The 21496-nt window shown below is 51.6% G+C and overlaps 5 protein-coding genes across 5 annotated transcripts; 2 read left to right on the forward strand and 3 right to left on the reverse strand.

Annotated features, from left to right (window-relative positions):
- Positions 1 to 381: 381 nt before the first annotated feature.
- Positions 382 to 3769, forward strand: tmtopsb (teleost multiple tissue opsin b). Its single transcript, XM_037280023.1, has 4 exons — positions 382 to 1429; positions 1770 to 2098; positions 2573 to 2806; positions 3049 to 3769. Exons 1-4 carry the CDS (start codon positions 1048 to 1050, stop codon positions 3298 to 3300), a joined length of 1197 nt encoding a protein of 398 aa, XP_037135918.1. The 5' UTR covers positions 382 to 1047; the 3' UTR covers positions 3301 to 3769.
- Positions 3770 to 5145: 1376 nt separating this feature from the next.
- and1 (actinodin1) lies at positions 5146 to 9441 on the reverse strand. The gene is made up of 8 exons (XM_037280017.1): positions 9261 to 9441; positions 9056 to 9173; positions 7891 to 7935; positions 7628 to 7776; positions 7151 to 7552; positions 6830 to 7078; positions 6427 to 6687; positions 5146 to 6313 (listed from the first exon to the last, which is right to left on the reverse strand). The coding sequence occupies exons 2-8, from the start codon at positions 9141 to 9143 to the stop codon at positions 5366 to 5368; spliced, it is 2142 nt and encodes a 713-aa protein (XP_037135912.1). The 5' UTR covers positions 9144 to 9173; positions 9261 to 9441; the 3' UTR covers positions 5146 to 5365.
- An 888-nt stretch (positions 9442 to 10329) lies between these two features.
- cops9 (COP9 signalosome subunit 9) lies at positions 10330 to 11752 on the reverse strand. Its single transcript, XM_037279881.1, has 3 exons — positions 11548 to 11752; positions 11262 to 11334; positions 10330 to 10434 (listed from the first exon to the last, which is right to left on the reverse strand). The coding sequence occupies exons 1-3, from the start codon at positions 11608 to 11610 to the stop codon at positions 10397 to 10399; spliced, it is 174 nt and encodes a 57-aa protein (XP_037135776.1). The 5' UTR covers positions 11611 to 11752; the 3' UTR covers positions 10330 to 10396.
- Positions 11753 to 11859: 107 nt separating this feature from the next.
- Positions 11860 to 13743, forward strand: LOC119139314 (enkurin-like). The gene is made up of 5 exons (XM_037279880.1): positions 11860 to 12169; positions 12321 to 12457; positions 12528 to 12733; positions 13070 to 13207; positions 13273 to 13743. Exons 1-5 carry the CDS (start codon positions 12105 to 12107, stop codon positions 13441 to 13443), a joined length of 717 nt encoding a protein of 238 aa, XP_037135775.1. The 5' UTR covers positions 11860 to 12104; the 3' UTR covers positions 13444 to 13743.
- A 78-nt stretch (positions 13744 to 13821) lies between these two features.
- Positions 13822 to 20774, reverse strand: LOC119139313 (F-box/LRR-repeat protein 7-like). Its single transcript, XM_037279879.1, has 4 exons — positions 20324 to 20774; positions 18809 to 18898; positions 15199 to 15786; positions 13822 to 15060 (listed from the first exon to the last, which is right to left on the reverse strand). Exons 1-4 carry the CDS (start codon positions 20358 to 20360, stop codon positions 14324 to 14326), a joined length of 1452 nt encoding a protein of 483 aa, XP_037135774.1. The 5' UTR covers positions 20361 to 20774; the 3' UTR covers positions 13822 to 14323.
- Between the last annotated feature and the right edge of the window lie 722 nt (positions 20775 to 21496).

Raw genomic sequence — 21496 nt, forward strand, 5'->3', positions numbered from 1 at the left:
CGCATTATGTCGGGCGGCATACTTTTCCGAAAGGGAAAGGCCCGGTCAGCAGCAGCCACTTTGGAGTTGTTGGTTTTTTTTTTTATCCCTAAAGATGACCTTGCACGGCGAACGTGCGTCTGCACATGCAGGCTTGGCGTATCACGTCGCGCAAAAGCCCACCGGGGCACTTTGACTCAGCGGAAACCGACAAGAAGAGAGTGTTTGTGTCTTTTCGCAGCTGCTTTAGAAGTTTTCTGCTTCGTGAATGTAATTTGGGATTTTTCCCCCACCTCTTCTGCCCCACGCGCGTGACCTTGACGAACGTAAACAGCGCCTGTGAAGAAGTTGCGGATCCCTCCCGGCCTAAACTATCAGTACCCACACACATGAATGTATTTGCACATTTCTTTAGTGTAGCTTTCAGATTGTCAATCGTGCCGCCCTCCAGTCCGAATTGATTCGTTCTCGTTTGTAATCATTTTCCTTCCCTCTTATAGATCGCATGTTGCTAAGCGAAAGGCTGCAATCACGAAGATTCAGAGAACAAGTCGGCCAAGTGACTCATCCTTGAACCGGAGCGCGATCGAAGGTGTCGGAGATGTTCCTCTCCCTCGAGGAGGCCGGGAGGAACATCAAAAACAAAACGAGGTAGGCACCCGAGTGCCATGAACAACAAAAAAATGCAAATTGGCCCCTCGGCGCATCACCCGGACACTAATCGAATCTGTGAAAGTTGAACACACGCTGACTGTGATTGTTCTTGAGTGCGCGACTCCGCGGCGCGCGCACTGGGTGAGAAAAGCGCAGACTTGACCTGCGTCAGACTTGTGAGGCGAAGAAGAAGCGCACTAAGGGGGCGGAGCCACCACCACCACCACACTTGTCCTCTCGTTGAGCCGAGTCTCGACCCGCTCACCAGCTTGATCCTCTTGTCAGCCGTAGCAGCCCCATGCTACTTCTGTGCGTAAAAGGCGCACGGGACGGAGGCCGCCGCGCGCCTCATCGTTCTCGTCTTCCTCCTTCAGATGGCTTGAGTGAACTTGACTCGGGTCCGAATTCGGCGGTATGATCGACTGCGACGTGAGCCTGAGCTGCGCGCACTGCCCTGAGGGTGGAGGCGCCTCCGCTGCCGCCGCCGCCACGGCCAAGTACGAAGAGGTATCCGGCTCGCCGCCGTCGCTCAGCCCGACGGGTCACCTCGTGGTGGCCGTGTGCCTGGGCTCGATCGGCACGCTGGGCTTGGTGTGCAACTCGGTGGTGCTGGCCCTGTTCTTGCGCTACCGGGCTCTGCGCACGCCCATGAACTTGATGCTGGTCAGCATCTCGCTCAGTGACCTGCTGGTCAGCGTACTCGGGACCCCCTTCAGCTTCGCCGCCAGCATCCACGGACGATGGCTCATCGGGCGCGCGGGTTGCGTGTGGTATGGCTTCATCAACGCCTGCCTGGGTGAGTCCAGTCAAGTTGCGTGTTTTGTGGGCTGTGGCTTTGAGAGGGATGTCGTAGTCATGTTTGCCTCGCGCCCGTTTTGGGAGGGGAGGGGAGGAGTGGGTCTCCTGGACCGGCTCTCGCCTGGGCTCATTAGTGCTGATTGCATCTGATTTTGTCGCTTCAGACAATTGAGCAATCAGCAACACAGGATTTGATTCGCTGTTTTGTCCTACGGTGAGAAGAGCAAGGCGGTCCTGCTCGTCTCACTGTCTCCATGGTTGCGACGCAAAACTTGTTTTTCCAGTCGGGGTAGGGGTCAGGGTCCGCCGTTGATCATGACGACCTTCGTCCCACTTAGGCATCGTGTCGCTGGTCTCGCTGGCTGTTCTGTCGTACCAGCGCTACCGCACCATGACAGCGCCTAACGCGGCGGATGGTCGTGACTTCCGTCCGGCGCTGACCGGCATCTGCTTCGCCTGGTTCTATTCGGTGGCCTGGACGCTGCCGCCCTTGCTGGGCTGGAGCCGCTACGGGCCCGAGGGTCCCGGCACCACCTGCTCGGTGGACTGGCGCTCGCGGACGGCCAACAACGTCTCCTACGTGGTATGCCTGTTCGCCTTCTGCCTGGCGCTGCCCTTCGGCGTCATCGTCTTCTCCTACGGCAAGCTGCTACGCGCCATCACGCAGGTGAGCGAGCGACGAACGGCTTGTCCCCCCAAATGCCAAACGGTCCAAGTTTGCCTCTGTCTCATCAGACTCCGACTGCTCGCAGACCTTCTTTTGCGGGGCCTTCTTTGGAAGAGGCTTTTTCTTGCGGGACTTAGAATGATGCTAAAAACGCAAAGACGCTTGTTTGCTGACCAATCTTGCGTAAGCCAACTCGACCTTGATCATTGACCTCGCTCTGCTTAGCGAGACGTGCTAACTTCTGCCGGCTAAGCCTTTGTTGGCCCGACAAAAATTTCAATGCGAGGAATGTGTCTTTTGGTGGAAGCGGATTAGACGCTCAGCTTTGATACCTTGCAGCCGGCAAATAGTCAAAATATGGACGGTACGCGATTGGTTTCTTCATTTTTGTCCATTTTCTAAAAACAAGTAGGAAACAAACTCGCAAGTCCTTAAGAACATTTTAAGGCAAACTTTTTGTGACTCTTGTTGCAGGCACGCAGCACCAGCTCTGTGGCAACACGGCGGCGGGAGCGGCGGGTGCTGGTCATGGTGGTCACCATGGTGCTCTGCTTCCTCCTCTGCTGGCTGCCTTACGGCGTGGTGGCCCTGATAGCCACCTTCGGGACTGGGGAACCCCTCGGCCCGAAGGCCAGTATCATGCCGTCGCTGCTAGCCAAGTCCTCGGCAGTCGTCAACCCCTTCATCTACATCTTCATGAACAAGCAGGTATACTTGACGGCAACCTCCATCATTCAAAACAGGAGACGTTTATCCACGGTTTGCTCTCATATTCCAAAAACATGCTCAGTAGGCCAATAATGTGTGCCCTGCCATTGGCTGGCGACCAGTTTGGGGTGTCCTCCGCCTACTCCCTCGTGAGGAAGAGGGGTTCAGATGATGGATGGATGGTTGAAGTTTTTGAGATGTGCTAAATTGCATGCCTGTCCTCAGTGTGTGCATGTGTGTAGTTCCACCGCTGTTTCAGAGCCTTCTTCAGATGCTCGGCCGTGGAAGGAGGCTCCACCTTCTCCATGGTGACCAAGACGCTACGCAGCGTCCAGCCGGACCTGCGCGACCGCCGTGTGAGCCCCGCCACGCCGTCGTCTGCTCACGCCTCGCCGCCATCCGTCCGCCGGTCTTCCGAGGTGAACGACCGGCCGCCGAGTCTGTCTGACCGTCCTCGACCCAGACTCGCTCTGGTGGCTCATTACAGACAGTGACTGATGTCTCTTGACTAGAGAGGTCCCGGAGGTGCTTGAACACAAACGGCCCCTAACCCACAAAGAGGACACGGATGAGCAAATAAAAACAGTAATGGCTTGAAAATGAAAACAGGCTCTGAGTGGGGAAAGGCCCACAAACAGAGTGATGTTTATTTTGTTTGTTTTGCTGAGCGGGTTGCTTTGTTTATTTGATATTTGGTACATAAAAAGTATGTACATAATTAAATTACAATTGAGTAGTTGTGTTCTTTATTAAAAATAGCTAACATGTTTATTTTATTTTTGTAATATTGCATCTATATTTTTTACATTGTTTAAACATGTGACATGATTAAAAACATTGTTTGCACATTCATGTTAATGGTTGGATAAAATAAAACATGTTTTTATTTAGATTCATGTTTGATTCATGTCGTGAATCAAGTCATGAATCGAGTCATGATTAAAAGCATTGTTTGCACATTCATGTTTGTAATGGTTGGTTAAATTGAAAAGTGTTTTCGTTTCGATTACATTTTCCTCATTTTGGCTAATGTTGACATCAAGATGAGCCATTTTTGCATTGATGTCATTTACCTTCATACTACTAAAGCAGGGGTGTCAAACTCATTTTTTTCGTTGGCCGCATTGTAGTCATAGCTTCTTTCGGAGGGCCATTATGACTGTCAACCCAAATAAATGTATGAGCACCTCATATTAGATACAGTAAAAGCTACAAAACAAACTGACAAATAACTTCTTTTCAAATCAGATGAGTAAAAACTGGTCAAATCTTTTTTTTTAAATATATTAAAAGTAAAGACAATTTGCAATTCTAGTAATGACACGAATTTGATGCACAAATTGTCTTCGCGGGCCACATAAAATGATGTGGCGGGCCGTATCTGGCCCCCGGGCCGTGAGTTTGACACCCGTGCTTTAGACCTTCACCAACAGAACTCTCCATCTGTTTACTTTCGTATTTTCAAGTGCAAGGCACACGTCCTAACATTCCGTTTTTCAGCCCCAGGAAGCAAATAGGGTTTAGTTTTAGTTTTAAAAACTGCTTCATTTTGGATTATTCGCGGGATTCGTTTGGAAATTCCGGATGTGAGGAGGGCAAACTTTTGCGGTTGCCGAAGACTGGAGCGGCGTCAACGCTCGATTGGGGGTAGGTTTTTTTTCCACCCTGTCGCGGTGATTGTTAATCCTACTTTTATTTCTTTTTGTGTTTACGGTCTTCATTAACTAGCCAATCTTCGTGACCATAACGACTGAAGAGGCAGAACGCTAACTCGCCAAAGTGAATATAGTGAAAGTTAAAAACGTGAGGTTAAATTAACACCAAAGGCATTGTTGGAAAAAAAAATAATGATAAGCATGTTAGAAAACCAAAGAAAGACTGAATTTGGCAAACTGAATAACATAAAAGAATCATACACCAGGCGCACACGTCTTTATTAGGGTTAATGCCTGCTGATGAAGCAAGTAAACATGATATTTGGTAAATTGCTGAGCGTTAACGAAGTTACTGCGGGTGTAAGCCAATGGCTGTGTAACGCTAAAACAGACTCAGCCACTAGACTCAAGTCTGTGGTAACTCTAGTCAAAATGATGGTTTGTCAGGCCAAACTGAAATTCAAATGGCGGGAAAGGAAGTTAATGACAGAGAAACGAGCTACGGTTGGAAGGGGAAGATGACCTTTGACCCTTATGACAGCGTCTCAAACGTGCAGTCTCAGCACTATGGCTCAAGTCATCTGTCCACTTCTTCAGCTGCTATGCGCAAGGAGGAGAAGGAGAAATACACATTCTAACAATGTGAATCCAAATGGTACAGAGGAATGAAAAGTGGCTGAAACCAGCATTCAAGTGCTTTTTAATAGAATATTCCAAAGCAGAAGTAAACTAGACTTAAATCATGCGGCTTAGACTGCTTGGAGGAAGTCTGGTGAGGCTTGGGTGCCCCCTGTGGAATCCAAGTGCAGGGCCACGCTCATGTTCATTGAACTGGCATTGCATGAGGGTCTGGTGGGATGTTTGTGTTTTCGAGTCCCTCTGCAAACTGGTACGCGATTGCGCTCTACTTCTTGCGATAGTCGTCGTGCTCAGGGAAGCGGTCACCGTAGCTTCTCAGTATGTCCTGGAGGCTGGGCATTCCCTGAGGGGGCGTCGGCATGTTGGAGACGTAAGGCTCCTCCTGGCCACTTTGGTAAGGCTCGGCCTCGTTTGGGTCTTGTTCTGACGCCTCCGGTTGGGTTTGGCGGCGCTCGGGTTGGACCTCGTGGCGGGGCTGTTCGGGTTCGAGGCGGCGCAAGCGGCAGTCGCGATCAAACTCAGGGTCGCAGTGCGGGTTAGCCGGCTCCAAGACGCCGCGGCGGGTGCCGTCGGCATTCAGGTGGGGCTCGTAGGATTCGGCGGGATAGGGGACGCGGCGGTGGACACCTGATCGGGGCTCAGTCGGCTGCAGCGGGAAGCACTCACGGTCATACCCGACGTAGCAGTCGTAACCTTCTCTGGTTTTTCCCGGGGGGCCCAGAGGGTGGCGCTCTTCCCTGGTTGGCTCCTCAGGGTGAGAGAACAGGTATTGCTGGCGGGCACCGTGGCGGTGCATGGCAGCGCTATCTCTCATGGCCGAGAAGGGATCGTTGGGGTCCGTTTCGGGCGTCACTTCCGTGCGCGGTGCATACGGGTCGCTGCCTTGAACCTGCGCCATGAAGCGGCGCATCATCGCGTACGGGTCGTTGGCGGGCGGCTCAACTGGGGCGCTAGCCTGATGATACGTGGAGTAAGGGTCGCCGACTCTGTTAGCATGAACGTTAGCATCTCTATACATGCCGTAAGGGTTGCTGTAATGGTCAGCAGCGGGAGGGGGGGCGCGGATTGCAGCCGCCTCCTCGCTCGCCTCCTGTTTGTACGCCTTAGGGGGCGTGGCGTATTTGCTGGCGGTGAGGGGGTTGCAACCATCATCAAAGAGGGGGTTGCAGGACCCTGGGCCAGCCGGGGAAGGCAGGTTGTGTGCCCGGGGAGCCTGGAAGTAAAAATGTAGCTGCATGTCATTTCTGCCAGGATACTTGAGTACCTTTTTCAGGTATCTGTACTACAGAGGAGTTCACTGTACTTCCCAGGATGTAGATAACTCACCAGTGGGGAGGCGGCGAAGGCGCAGTTTGGGTCCCTGAGCGGGTCACAGCTGGGGTACTGCGGGTAATGGCCGTAGGGGGCCTTCTTCGAAGGCTTGCAGGTAGGGTCCGCTTGGGGGTCGCAGTCCTGGTGAGCGTGGGCAGGAGGACTCCCGGCGGCGGGCGGGTACCCGTATGCGGCCCTCAGGTGGTACTGCTGACACTCGACATCATCGGCTCCGCAGATGCGCAGCAGCTCCGCCTTCTGTTCCTGAAAACGTTTCTACTCCATCGAGTCGACGGTTTGACGGCAAAGTCGAGTCAATATTGTGTGCTGTCATTTCTGTCAGGATACTAGAGTACCTTTTTCAGGTATCTGTACTACAGAGGGGTTCACTGTACTTGCCAGGATGTAGACAACTCACCAGTGGGGAGGCGGCGGAGGCGCAGTATGGGTCCCTGAGCGGGTCACAGCTGGGGTACTGCGGGTAGTGGCCGTAGGGGGCCTTCTTCGAAGGCTTGCAGGTAGGATCCACTTGGGGGTCGCAGCCCTGGTGAGCGTGGGCAGGAGGAGCCCCGGCGGCGGGCGGGTACCCGTATGCAGCCCTCAGGTGGTACTGCAGACACTCGACATCATCGGCTCCGCAGATGCGCACCAGCTCCGCCTTCTGTTCCTGTAAACGTTTGTACTCCATCGAGTCAACGGTTTGATGGCAAAGTCGAGTCAATATTGTGTGCTGTCATACCTTGGAGAGGAACGAGACTGACGAAGGCGCGTAGTAGTAGTGAGGCGGCTGAGGATCTTTGGCTGGGGCGGCAGACCGTACAAAAAGAGGGGCAGGGGACTTGGCCGGGGACGGGACGGACGCAGGCAGCACCAGCGGCAGGTAGGGACTTTTACCGGCCATCAAGGCGGCATACAGGCAGGAGGCTTCCTTGGTGGGGTCGCAGGTTTTGAGTGGCGCTGGCTTGGGGGGCTCGGGCTTGGGCCGGCTGATATAGGATGCCACGCAGTTGGGGTCATCTGACTCGGAGCAGGACTTGTAGACCTCCCCCAGGTGGTTCAGGTAGGCCTTGTAGGAGCGACGACCTTCGGCACGGTTCTTGTTCTGGAGGTAGGCCAAGTAGATGCGGTCCAGCTCCTGGACCTGTGTGTATGTGTGTGTTTAGCCGATGTTGTCGAACGTGAATTCGGATCAATTTTCGACACAGCGTGGACTCACCGCCTCCTGATTGCCGTTGTCGGTGAAGTACTTGTACCAGTTCCAGAAGTCCGAGTGCTGCTTGTACCAGCTGATGTTCCTGCGGTTGCGGCTCAGTCTCCTGTGGGCAGACGCCGCCTCCGCCCTCGCCTGGATGCCCCCCCCTCTCGCTGAGGGCAACACAAAGACACCGTTAATGGTTTGCACATCGCCGAGATGGCCAAAGTTGCAAACTACAGTTTAAGTAGAGCGAAAGGATGTTGGGCGGGTGTTGCTGCATTTACCGTCCTCTTTGGCCTGGTTGGCGACGGGTCCCGCAGAAACGTCGGCTGCAAACACAAGAGAGCAAAGACCAGGCATGTGAAGAAATTAGTTTGTGGCCCGGGTGCCTATCATGAGGACGTTTGGCTAACTACACGGGCGGTTGCTGGCCTCCGCCGCCGCAGGGCTTTCTGGCTGCAGCTCTTTGTACATTTTATAGGTGGGCCCGTAACACGGGGCCGCATGCTGCGCCATAAGTGAATTCAGCTTTCCTTTCATCTCCGCAGGGGAAAGGTGTGAATGCTTTCCAGAAGGACGAGCGGCAGGGCGATGATGACTTGATGCTGAGGAAGCACTAATGGGTTTTACAGCAAGAAGAGGCACCGCTGCAAAATTAGCAGTCTCAGATTTTGCTGTTTATAGGAAGACGGAGTCAAATGTTTTTGTAAAAAGTATCGTTTACGAGTTTTACATTTTTCTCAGTGCTGCTTGTGATGGGAATGGAAGGATCTTTAGGCTTTTTTTTTTTGGACCCAATCAACCTGCATCTGGCGCATGTAAAAGCAAAGGAAGCCTTTGAAAAGGCAATGCTGACACGTAGTCATTTTTTTCAACAGGGGCAAAACAATACGCCACTGCTGTTCAAATGGGAAAAGAACGGGCGGGGCTTGCGAAGCGACCAACCACCTCCCACCTTTGCCGACCCCAAGCAGGTGTGCGGAGGGAACGATGATGTTGATTTTTATTAAGACAAAGAGAGCATATGAGCAGAGCTCCTCGCCATCGTGGCAGGAATGGAAAAAAAGAACCACGAGCCTTTTAGCAGCTTGAATATTTGGTGTAATCGGCCATGAATATGAAACACAGACGAATGTAGCCGTTGCAAAGCTATATTAGATTATGACCGAGAGACAGACACCGACAGACTTGCAGATTTTGTCAGCATGTCAGAAAATGTGCTTCTTTGTGTCAAAAAAAAAAAAAAAAGGTAAAAGATGATTTTAACTTTGACTCCATGAGTCAAATCAGTACTTGTACTTTGATCATCCCACAAGTATCGGTACTTGTATCGGTGGGAATACTTTTGCCACCTCCTATTCCATGACGGCCACCCTCAAAAACTTTTGAGCAGTCCGCACTTTTGACTTTGGGTGAGTGCCGTTCCCAGCTCCATTGTGGTCAACTCACCGGGCAGCAGCAGCAGGACCACCACGATGGCGGCCAACGTGGCGGCCGCTGTTACGGCAGAGAGCCCGGTCCTCCTCGCTGCAGCCATGACTCTGCTCGTCTGCTCTAGTCCGGTCTCCTACCAAGGTGGTAAAAAAAAAAAAAAAAAAAACACTACTACACTACTTTGAACCTGCACTGCGCAAGGTCAAAAAAGTTCTCTTACCTGAAGTTGCTCTGATGACAGGAATTGATGGCGGTTCGAGTGTGTGCGATGCAGACCTCCCTGAGACAGACTGGCTTGCACGAGGACCTGGGCCAGGTTTTAAACCGGGCCCGTCCTCACAAGCTCACAAGAGGTATTCATTAACACACGCACACACACGCAGACAGAGCAGAGGGCCACCTCAACAGGGCCCCCCGTTGGCCGGCCAAGGGCGGCGCCATTGCGAGGAAGTGTCATTAAAAGACGGAAGAAAAAAGGTGGGAGGGCCACCCCCCTCCCTTTTGTTTCGGGGCAATGCTGAGCCATGGGCCTTCACTCCAATATGGTGCGTGGAAGTGTTCATTTCAAGGCCGCAATGCAAAAAGTAAACTGAAACAGCATTCCAAAAGCCAATACTTCAAATTGATGGAAATCCTTGCGGGTGGGGGGAAGGCGGTGTACCCCAACGCACAGTGCTTCCTTCTTTTATTGTCACTGAAGTCACCTCTCAGTACACACAGAGTGTTGCGAGGCCGAGGTTGGCGAGGTACTGGAAGACGCAGCCACATAAGCTCTTCTTGGCGTGCACCGCCAAACCGGCAATGGCAAAACAGCAGCTTGTAGCTCAGCACGAGTGCACGCACATGCACCAGCGCCAGCTGTTTTGCACGTGAGGAATCTGCTTGACTGCAGTCCGCCATACTTGCGCCTTCAAGAGACACATTTGCACGTGCCGTCGTCGAGGCTTCGGTTCCTAGGCGGACAATCACGTCGAAGCATCTCGTTTTGTGGGCCGGATCTTTGTTGCCATGGTAACGAAGCCGGCGTGACCCTAATGTAGCGCGCGGGCCTTTGCGATCATGCGTGCATCGTGCGCTAAACAACGTCCGCATTGAACTCTCCACCTCTCGCATAATGTGGCCAAGCATTTAGCGGCCGTTTTAGCTGGCGTCTCGTATGTAATTACGTTTCGCTAACAGGTGTTTCTGGTCCCCCAAACCTGCCCCAAAAATGCATACGCATAATTTTCTCCAAAGCTGGAATGTCCGCCATGCCCACGATTGGGAGGAAAACACCTGGTTGCGCCGGCTGTTTTTTAAAGACTTTTATTGGACAAGTTATTTCATTTCATTTCAGGTGTGCGTGCGGGTAGACAGTTACTGCAGATCATCGTCATCAAAAAGGTCTTCAAAGTCTGAAAGCAGACAGAAAAAGTGAAAGTGGGAAGAAAACCAGTTAGTTGATGTTTTGTAACATGCTAGTCTTTGAGTTTCTTTATTTCCTTTGCTCATCCCCAAAAACAAGTTCCCGCGAATTAATTAATCAGAAAAGCCAGCTTTTGAAATTGATGGTCTTGGTACTGCAGTAATGTATTTGGGAAGACGCCGCCCGCTTCTCATGTGCCGACTTAACGCGCATGCGCGCCGTTAACAGGCGCCGCGTGTGCTCGTTGGCGTGCGCGTTCAAAGCGGCCGAGTGGCGAGGCGCCCTGCTGCGTTTCCGTCATAATGCATCTTTACCGCGTCGTTAACAATCAGCGCTTTTCGCTCTGCTCCCGTCCCGCTCAGCCTAAATTGTGTTGAGCCGGCGGCCAAACACTGCGGGAAACAAAACACATTAGCTATGGTTCTTTTTTTAACCTTGGTTGTGGGCGCCACCTGGCACAGAAATGAAAAGTTTTATGTCAGAGCTATTCAACTAAATTTTACCACTCTAAATATGAATAAATAAAAACAGGGCAAATAACATTGTAAAACAATTTTTTGATGAATTTGATTATTAGTAATTAGTAATTTTGCAATCTCAACACTAATTTGCCGTATATTTAAATGAAAGGTGTATATTACACTCAAACATATTTCACCAAACTTTTATATGAGAAAATGCAGGATTCCTTGATATGAAAGTCATTCATGGCTTGTTAATTAACATATTTTGTCTATTCCTGTCACATATTAAAAAATAACGACTTTTAGATGTTTTGTCGCTTTGTTAAATGGATGCGTGATTCGCAATGTTTACCGTTGAAGAAGTCCAGGTGAACTGCTTTCTCATTGGCTGCCAGGTCCATCAGAAGGCCGCTGCTGCCCCCTGCCTGCACACACGCAGCGGTGCAATAAAATTATATCGCTTCTTCACTGTCAATCTAGTGATTTAAAAAAATATATATATATACCGCTAAAAAAAATATACTGCTGTCGGTGTCCTAAAGACGTGCGTACAATGCAAGCACCAGCCCGTATCATTCAGAGCAGTGTTAATGTTAACTAGCTTTCGCCGTGTTGTTTATAAAAACGGGCTGACAAACCTCGTCCAGATCCACATACGGTCCGGCTCCTTCCGGAAACATCTCGTCGACGGCAGGCTTCATTATTTCTTGCGTTTTATCTTTCTGTTGGACGAATTGGAGCCAGGTGATTTACAAGCCTGTGCAGGTTGCTGCGCTACGCTAGGAGCAAAACAAGCGTGTGCGATGCTTAAATGTGCTCGGCTTGGAACTCGAGCTTATGTTGACAGACGGTCCCCCTCGACGCAACTTTCGCCATTTCCGATCACGCTTCACTATCGGAACCATTTAACTTAGTTAGTTAGACGTGGGTTAATCGTCGTCCTAAAGCAGAATACAGCGTACAGTTAGAATGCTCATAAATGACAACACTTAAAAAACTGAAGCCAGTAAAATAACAAGGGTCTAGTAATTTACGACCGCAACTAAATGCAACGTACCGTCCACACAGGTTGCATAGCAACAAGCCAATGCAGAGTCCTCAGTGAACTTTCCAACTAAGGTTGGTTAGCGCGGCTCGTTTGCGTATTTTCCTGCCATTTGACGACTTCTTTTCAACTCCGTGTAACACTTTCAACATGGCGAAGACGATTTTTCCCCAAGAGAGCATCTACAACTATTTACCCGACAGTAAAAAGCCGAAGTAAGTCAGCGAAAAAATAAAATAAAAGCTAAGATCATATGTCAGCTGGGAGTTTTTAGGGATTGGATTCGTGTCTGGGGAGATACTCGGGAAGATTTCACAGATTTTTTTATTTTTAATAGCCGCTATTCATTCTGCACTGTTTCTGCAGGAACACGCCCAAATTCAGACCAGTGGTTACCCTGAAGGACAAGCCGCTCAAGAATGCAATGAAAACGATGGGACCAGCAAAAGTGGAGGCTCCCTCTCCAGAAAGATACCTCAAGAAGCATTCCAAAGTGCCGGAAAGTGAGTTGCCTCACCAACCCATATAAATCCGGCTACTTGTTTGATCGTTTCACTCCCTTTTGTCACGCAGCAAAAGAACGTTTTCATCGCATGTGCACCGCAAAGAAACCGGCCGTCCCCTTGAGGTCAGAACACCCGCCTGAGGGCCTCTGCACCAAGAGAAACATCATCAAGCCCACGACCACCAGACAGCAGGTTGTTTCCGTCGACACCAACCGAGGCCACAAGGCGCTCCTGGAACATTCGGGACTGGTCCCCAAGTACACCAAGAAAAAGGTAATGATTAAAAGCAGCGCGAGACAAACGTCTGAGACCTTCAAACCTCTACAGAGCTCCAGACGTGGCATGGCGGCAAAGAAATAAATAGAGAAACAACAAGTGCACAACTTGCGGTCACAATATGGCGTATCAATTTTTGGCATCGAAACAGGCGCGCCCCAAATAGTCATTTGTGGACGCATTCCAGTGTTACGGTTCAACTCGCTTCCAGATTAACTGGCTCCCTGAATCCAAATGTGGCCGCTAGGGCAAAGCCAGTTCACACGTGGGACAAAACGTCTCATTTACATTAACAACTGGAAGCTCCCTAATCTGTGTCTCGGCCACCTTCAGGGCTACGGCCAGGTGCCCCAGTACTTGCGGCATCGCAGCGAGGAAGCGCAGAGAGCCGTAGACGACTACAAGTTTGTGGAGGAGGAGCGTAGCGCCTTGAGGCAGCTGTCGGATGAGGAGCGGCAGGCCAACCTGGAGGTGTGACTCCCCGTTGAAGCGGAACTGGCAAAACAATCTCTGAAGTTGCATTGTCTCCCCCTAAGAGCCTGAAGAGCATCTTGGCCAAGCTGAACGACAAGTACCAGCACCTGCCGGTGGTTGTGGACACGACGATGAGGAAGACTCGCAAGGGGCAGCTGGAAGCGGAGATGAAGCAGCTGGAGAGCGATGTGGTCCTGTTTGAGAAGTTCAAGACCATCTACATTGCTGATTAGATCTCCAAACGCGAGCGGCATTTCGTACTCCGTCCAACTTGCCGCATCTTGGCCTCAGGCTGCGTGCGTGGAGAAAGATGCATGAACATTTTCAGACTTTTTCCCCACTCCAAAACTAGACTCCCCTGGCCCGAGCATCGGCAAAACCAATGCAAAGTGACCACATGTAAATGGAGTGACCCGATTTCTGTGTCGGCGGGGTGAGAAATAGAACACACCGGGAAGGAAACTGCAATTGTGGTTTGTCGACACCAAATTGATTAAGTCCAACCGCAAAAGAGAAAAAATTATTTGTAGACACACTCATGGTTTGATGACCTCATTTTACTGCCGCAAGATATCAGCAGCACGTTCTATGTTCTTGCGCGTCTTGACCCCCAACAAAAAAACAAAGAATTGTGACGTCATTGCTGTCCGGTTATTAAAAAAAAAAAAAAAAAACGTCCCCTTGCTGCTATAATATCTACAACACGCGGGCAAGCGTTCGCTGCTGAAGCTTAAATCTAAAGAAATCCGGAGAAATATAAACGATTAACATTTCAGGAAGGTCGACCGGCTGAAATTGAAGTTGAGATGCAACTACAAGTGCGCTTCAGACCTGCGCCGCTAGAAGGCAGCAGCTATCTGGTTATATTGCTTGCAGACGTCAACTCTGCGACATTTGGTTCAGGCTTTAGGGTACTTTGTCACGAATAGGTCCCGCTAGCGATGCATTAGTGCCGACGTCAAGTTTACACTTTAAAGTCAAAGCTAAAAATCCAGACGGGAGGGGTCATCGGTATCTCAAGGCACCACTGGCTTCTCCTTTGCTGTGTATATTCACAGATAAATATATATGTTCGATACATTCCGCGTATAGCGGGAGTCCGTCAGTCGTTTGTCAATAGAAGGCGGGGTCGGTGTGCTCGATGACGCATTTGCGACAGTGTCGTCGCACGAAGCGCAGCGCCTCGGGCGACACCTCGCACTCCTGCACGTTGAGAAGCTGCAGCTGGCAGCAGTTGGCGGCCAGCGCCCGCAGGCCGCGTCCCGTCACGCTCTCGCAGGCCCGCAGGCTGACGCGGCGCAAGGCGCTGCAGTAGAGGGCCAGCTGCTCCAGCCCGCCGTCGGACACCAGCGGGCACTTGCCCACGTCCAGCGACTTGAGCTTCGGGCAGCTGCGCGCCAGGTGGCCCAGGCCCTGGTCCGTCAGGCCCTCGCAGCCGCGGGCGTTCAGGTAGCGCAGTTTGGGGCAGTAGCGCGCCACGTAGCGCATGCCCACGTCGGTGATGCGCGCGCAGTGGGCCACGCTCAGGTAGTGCAGGCAGCCCTCCAGGCGGGCCACCTCGCGCAGGCCAAAGTCACCCACCAGACGGCAGTCGCTCAGGCTGAGCTCGCGGATGGACGGGCAGTGCAGGGCCAGGTGGCGCAGCGCCTCGTCGCTAAGCCGCGCGCAGCGCCGCAGGTAGAGGTGTGTCAGGCGGGGGCAGTGCGCCGCAATGAGGCGCAGACCCTCGTCCTCCAGGCAGGAGCAGTCGCTCATGTCCAGGTAGTGGATGGAGATCTGCTGGCCGTGCAGGGGGGACAGCTGCAGCGACGCCTCGCGGGTCAGGCTGATGCACGTCACCTTGGAGCAGCCTGCGGCCGAGAGCAACAAAAACTGAACCAAATGAATTAATCTTTTTTTATTTCTATTCATCATTAAGCTCAAGAAAAGTGCTGTCCTGTCAGAAACATGCATGAGCATGCAGGTGAGCCTCGTGAAGGACTGACTACCTGACAGGTCCAGGTGCTCCAAATTGGGGCATCGCGACACCACCTCAAACACGGCCTCGTTGGAGATGTTGTAGCAGCCGGCCACCTCCAGGCGGCGCAGTTCCGGGCAGCACTGGGCCAGCGCGTGTAGCCCGCGATCTGTCAGCCTCTTGCAGCCGCTCGCCACCACCGTCTCCAAGGCCAGGCACACGTTAGGCGTGTCCTGGCACAGCCGGCGGGTCAGCGCCCGCACGGCGCGGTCGGCCTGCAGCAGCTCGCCGGCCAGCCGCACGCTGCGCCATAGCCGCGGGTCCCAGGCTACATTGTACCAGCGGCGGCATACGCGGGCGCAGCGGCACACTTGGTTGGTGGAAAGGTGCGAGAAGATCCGCAGCAGGACGCTGTCAGGGAGGAGGTCGGCGGGGCAGTGGCCCCTGCAGGTGCGGCCTCGGGAGCCTGGCTGTGGGTGGACCACAGCCACCGTCTCGGACGCGGCGGCCGACGACGACGACGTGGAGTTGCTGTCGTGGCCGTTGCTGGACAGCGCCGGAGAGGACAGAGACGACGACTTGAGGCCCGGACTCGCCGTCCTTGTGCTGGAATCCGCACCTGAACCGCCGTGACGTGGAAGGAGACGACATGACCAATCAAAGCATGTTGGAGGCATCACTCCGGGCCATCGGTCAGCCCGGTTGTACGCCGCACGTCAGCGTCTGCCTGTCACGTTGGCCCCCGTGTGGATTTGCGTGTCGGGATTGTCAGTGGGAAGGACGACGATGGCTATTCCAGACCCGGACTCCATCTCGGAGTCTGATGACATCCGCAGACTCTTGTGGATCAAGTCGCCTAGCTTTGAAGAAAGCTCGGCTGGGACTTAAATCGCACATCCGGACGCAGGCGCAAGTGTGCTGCGGTCATTTTTTGCACCAGTTGCTGCCAACACATTTTGGCTTCCTGACAGAATCTAAAAGGCGGAACTTTACACCTCTTCAAGGCACAGGAACACTACGCTATGTACAGTCCTGACTAAGAAGATAATTTTACTCTTTACATTCTCATTTTTCTCTCATGACGTCATTTGGGTTGTCGTTCAATTGCTGCATGTTTGCATGTCGGTGGTGAGACGGAAAGCCTACAGGGATGAGGAAAAGTGCACAGTTTGCGTGACAACACTTTTTGTCTCCATGACAACCCCTGATGAAGAACATGTGATGTGAGCAAAAGGACATTGACTTCATTCGTGAATCAACCCAGTGGAATCCGCACGTGGCCGTCGCACCAACGTCGTGTTGACTCACGCGCTGGAGTGTGCCGCGGGAAATCGAGGCAAACGAGTCAAACATCTGGACTTCGCCGCCGAAGTGAACGAACAGGGCAGCTGCGCCGAGGCACATTCGGGCTGGAATAATTTGCCGCTAACAGCCAAATTGGATCCACGGTGGTGCGAGGCAAGCGGGGCGCGGCGGCGGCGGAATCCAATTAGTGTCAACTTAGCCGCCGCTTTGATACCCATTTTTGATGCCGTTCTATCTTTATGGCCCTTCCAAAGGAAGCGAGAGGAAAAGGAAGGAAGATAAATTGGCAGGAGCGCCTGCCGACTTTAGCAGAGATGGAGGCAAGCGCACGGGTGGAGTGACTGCAAACTCAAACTGCGGGGATTCTTTTTTTTTTTTTCAGGCCAGTTCAGCGCTCCCACGTAGACGGAGCTCGGCCGAGTCAAAAGGTGCAAGTTTTCCGGCTGCGTCGGTTTGTGTACGGCACCATTGCGGCAAGCAACAAGGAGCCCGGGATGCTGCCTGGATTGGAATTGAATACGTGGAAGTTAGCGAGCGGCACTATCGCCAAAGCCTTCGTTCCAGGAAGCGCTGAGGTCACAACGCAAGTCGTGGGACAATAGACGCCACTGTCAGGAAGCGGACTGCCCTGCTCCCAACCCTTTATCTGCACACCACCACCATTCTCTAGACCAGTATTTCCCAACCACAGTATGCTGTGAGAGATATTCAGCTGTGCCATGGGAAATTGTCCAATATTAATTACAGCGTGCATTGTAATTAGGATCACCAAATCACTGGTCAGTTAGCGCAAGGCCTGGTCAGCCACTTGCTAATCGCGCATGCGTGGCTAATCTGAGAATCATGTGTTGGTCTGATTGTGCTGCATCGGAACGTCTTCAGTTTGTTGCTGTGTGCTTTTGATAACGGTGACTATTGTGGTGCATTCGCTAACTAACGGAAATCCCGGCATGTAGTTCAACCGAAGAACCTGGAGTGTTCATTTCCACCGACAGTCAAGTCATGACACCTCGTCTGTGATAGCCACTTAGCTGCTGTCAGAAAAGCAGAGCGTTTTTAAACGCGACTTTGTTCTTATTGTCACAATATTTAGTCTAAATCAGATTCTTTTGGATTTTAATCACTTTCAATAGTTTATTCCTTACACTGTCTAAAACCTTTTTATTTAAAAAAAGAAATGGAATTTAAAAGAAATTATATATATACGTATGTATATATATATATATCTATATATCCATATATATAGTTGTAATATAAATAATTTTAATATAGCTGGTGTAGCACCTAACAGATTTTTGTTGGTGGTGTGCCTTGAGATGTTTTCCAATGAAAAGGTGTGTGGTGGTTGAAAAAAAAGTTGGGAAACTGCTCAAGACATGGATCCTCGACATAAGTCTTTTTGCTGTCTCTCTGAGCGGGTGACGTCACCGCCCGTCCCGTGTCCTCACGTAAACAGCGGCGCTCACGCTGCCTTTGCTCGGCGACACAGACCGACGGCACCAAAACTGCGGAGGTAATGACATGCTAGCACTTTGCACCACTCAGCCTAATTACAACCCCGCGGCGGTTCTGGTGGTGCCGTAAAAAGATTGGATATGTCTTCAACTGGTAAACATTTGGGAGCCCTGTTTGGGCAAATGCGTGTGAAGCAAATTACAAGACGGAGCTTCTGTCGTGTCGTCTGGCCAGGGTTGTCAATCAATTGTGGCCAGGGCGCAAACTACCCCGACAAATCTTGGAAGAGCTCGGCTAGAATTGCGTCTTTGTCGGCTCCCGTCAGAGAGCCGCCTCGTCTGGTCACCCGCATGAACATGTTACGCCACTAGCGGGGCGACAAAAAAACTGCTGACGATGAATAATGTCGGGTTTTTGTCTAAAGCTCCATAAATGGAAGCAAGAATTGCCGGCCTGTTGTAAGCCATCACCTGGCAATGGCTGTCCTTCGGCGACAGCCGCTTAAGCGACGCTTCCGTGCCGCGCAGCTGTTTGCCAAGCGGAACTCGAGTTGCGTCTGTCACGCTTGAGATGCAAGCGTGAAGTCGCCTTGCGTGCAAACATTTTTCCCAGCAGACTTTTTGGACTGCGGGAGTGAGCTTTCCGTGTCAGCGTTATTTACCTTGACTTCCCGTCTCAGTTGAATCTACTCAGTATTGCCTAGTTTGAATACATTCCTACGAGTTTGCCTTTGAATGAGGGTCATCCCAGGAGCAGCCAGGTTCCTCTCCCAAAATAGGCAGCGCAAAGCGTGGATGAGGAGGGAAGAGGGCCAATGGGAGGGGACAAAGAAGGAGGGGGGGAAGGGGGCGCTGTGACTTAATGAGCACCAGATGCTTTACCTTCGCCGGGAGTCGCATTCTTGGGAGCTTTGGTGGGCGTGCGATCCGTACTGGAACTTATGTCGGATGAGATGCTGGAGCTGCCTTTCCCTGTGGAGGAAGAAGAGCACAACTTGAAACTCTTTTCTGCTCCAGTCATGCTCGTTTTCTGGCATTTGCTCGTCACTCGGTTTTGCAAAAAACGGGGACAGCGGGGCTATTTCGATTCATGATTCTCAAAAGTAGGCCAAGTGGCGATCGTCTTGGGGGACCGGCCGCTCCTGTTCCTTGGGAACGTCGTGTGGCGGGCGGCGCTGGTATTTTAAACATCACAACTTCCAATCTTTTCTCCGCCGGTATTGACTTAGGATGGGATCAGGAAGGAATGTTATTTATCCAAACATTTAGGCCGGGCGGACACAAATACTGTGGCATGCCTGAGATTTGGGGGAGGAGTGTGTCCAAGCTGGAAGATTAGGCCTTTGCGATGATAACGCAGAGGTGAAGTTGACATTTCGAGTCGGGAGATTGTATCGCCGTTGTGGAATGGCGTTATCGCAACATCCGTGCTTCAAAAGAAAAGAAATAAGCGCTCCCGAGATTTGTGCGGCATTCCATTTAAGTGAAGCACTCTCCCTCTGTGGATGGACAAAGTTCACTCGATAGACTCGATATTTGTCAAGTGTGTTTTTCGATGGAAGAGGCCCGAGGCGGAAAGAAACTCGGCATTGTGAAGCGCTGCAAAGTCAGGCGGATGACGAAGGACCCTGAATCTCGACTCGTCATTTCCATGAGTCGGGAGAGACATATCAAGTTTTCCAAAACAATTACTTTCACGATAGCAATGCGAGCCGTCGGTGAGTCTCCGTCGCCAAGTTGCGTAGCCCTCCAAAACGTCTTGCTTCAGTTTAAGGCACCACAAAACTCAGTGGCCATATGCAAAAAATGGTTTGGAGCCCCCAGCGCTGCATCCGGTGATGAAAGCTTTGCTCTGCCAGATGAAATTCCTCCGGTGCTTTTGCACGTGGCGTTCAAACGACAGCGGCGTGCAAAGAAAGCTCCTGACTCTTGTCAAGAAGTCCTTGGCGCCTCTGCAGTAGGATGGATGGAATGATGCTCATCATGCATCATATGTTAGGCTCAAGCTAATCAGATGATACGCTTGGGTTTGAACGTGTTGCTGTTCCAAATTACAGTGATGTCTTTACGGTAAAAGGCAACTGGCGAGTGTGGCTGGAGTCTTTTTTTGTGTCTGTTTTCTTGTGCCTTCATTCAAACGTGGCTGCCTGTCAGAATGCAATTGACTTCATCTTGCACATACATAAAGAGAGTTGTGTTGTGTAGCTACGTAAGCTCCCCCTTTTTGGGTGACAAGAATGAAAAGCAGCAGTTGTAATGTGACTGTCAGATGGAGAAGAAAAGAATTTTCCCTGGCTGCACTCATGCATGCTTACTTGCTCCAACTGCACATTAAGTTGCATTTTAGTTTTTGAGGTCCACGCGCACGCCAAAAGTTTGCCACTTTGGAGCACTCACCCTCGCTTCCATACAGTTTTCCGTTGTTGGCACCCATTTGAGAGGACACATAGTCGAGCACCAAAAACTCGAGCGGAGATTCCAAAAGTCTAAATTGTTAATCCAGATGTGGACGCGAGAAAGAACCCTAACGGCCCGGCCTTCAGCCTCCTCGTCGTCGTCGTCTTCTCCTTCCAGCGGTGCGCGCGCGGCGCGTCTACATCCTCCCTCCCTCTCTCTCCCTTTCTCTCTCTCTTTCTCCCTCCTCTCCTCCTTTCTGCGCGTGCGCACAGGAAATCTCGACAACCGAAGAGTGTGAAGAAAGGGGCTGAGTTAAAAAAACTTCTGGAGCTGTCCTGAATGGCAAGCAGCTGTTGTCGTCCGCCGACCTCATTAATAACGTGCAAGACGTCGTGCACGCGCAAGGGGGGGGGGGGGGGGCGTGCGCGGGCGCGGGCCTCGCTTGCTCTTGATTTAAAGGCGCGGCAGAAGTGCAAGTCTGCAAACAATGGGCTAACGTCGTAATTAGAGGGACGGCGCCGAGAGAGGAATATCAAAACGTGCATATAAATAGATTTTGGTTGCAAGTCACAAAGTCCGTTGGGACTTGAGTGGTGAAATCCTGCAGATGGCGCTGTAACGCAAAAAAAAAAAAAAAAACTAAGCAAACGTCGACATGAGAAAACATCCAAAGTATTTACAAAATGTCCGTTATATTTTTTCGGAAAGTTTGCAGGCGGGTCGCGGTAAACGGGGGTTCACGGTTGTTGCGGACGCCCCCAGACGGTTAGGCTTATCGTGCGAACGTGCGGTGGGCAACTGCAAGCAGAGAATGGCTTCACCGCACGTTTTGGAATGTTTCTATGAATAGGGTTAGGGTCGCTGCCACGCAGGTCATCGGATACCTCGACAGAGCAGCTGAGGTACTCGAGCCTCGCGGGCCAATTTTGATGGACGTGCAGCAAAATCAGCACAATTATCTGTCATGTATGCGCGCCCCTGGTTTATACCAAAGTGAAAAAACATCAGACTCGTTCTCTTGACTGAAGTCGCTTTTTGAAACTCTGGCCAGAAGATTGTGAAATTGCGCCCACTGTAAGTCGGCGTCCGGTACTGCAATTTCTGGGAACCAAAGGAAGCTGATTGAGCGTCGTAAACGTTCAACGGGCCCGCCATACAAGGCGACGTGCCAGC

The sequence above is a fragment of the Syngnathus acus genome, chromosome 20 (genome assembly GCF_901709675.1).
Source record: "Syngnathus acus chromosome 20, fSynAcu1.2, whole genome shotgun sequence".
Classification (NCBI taxonomy): domain Eukaryota; kingdom Metazoa; phylum Chordata; class Actinopteri; order Syngnathiformes; family Syngnathidae; genus Syngnathus; species Syngnathus acus.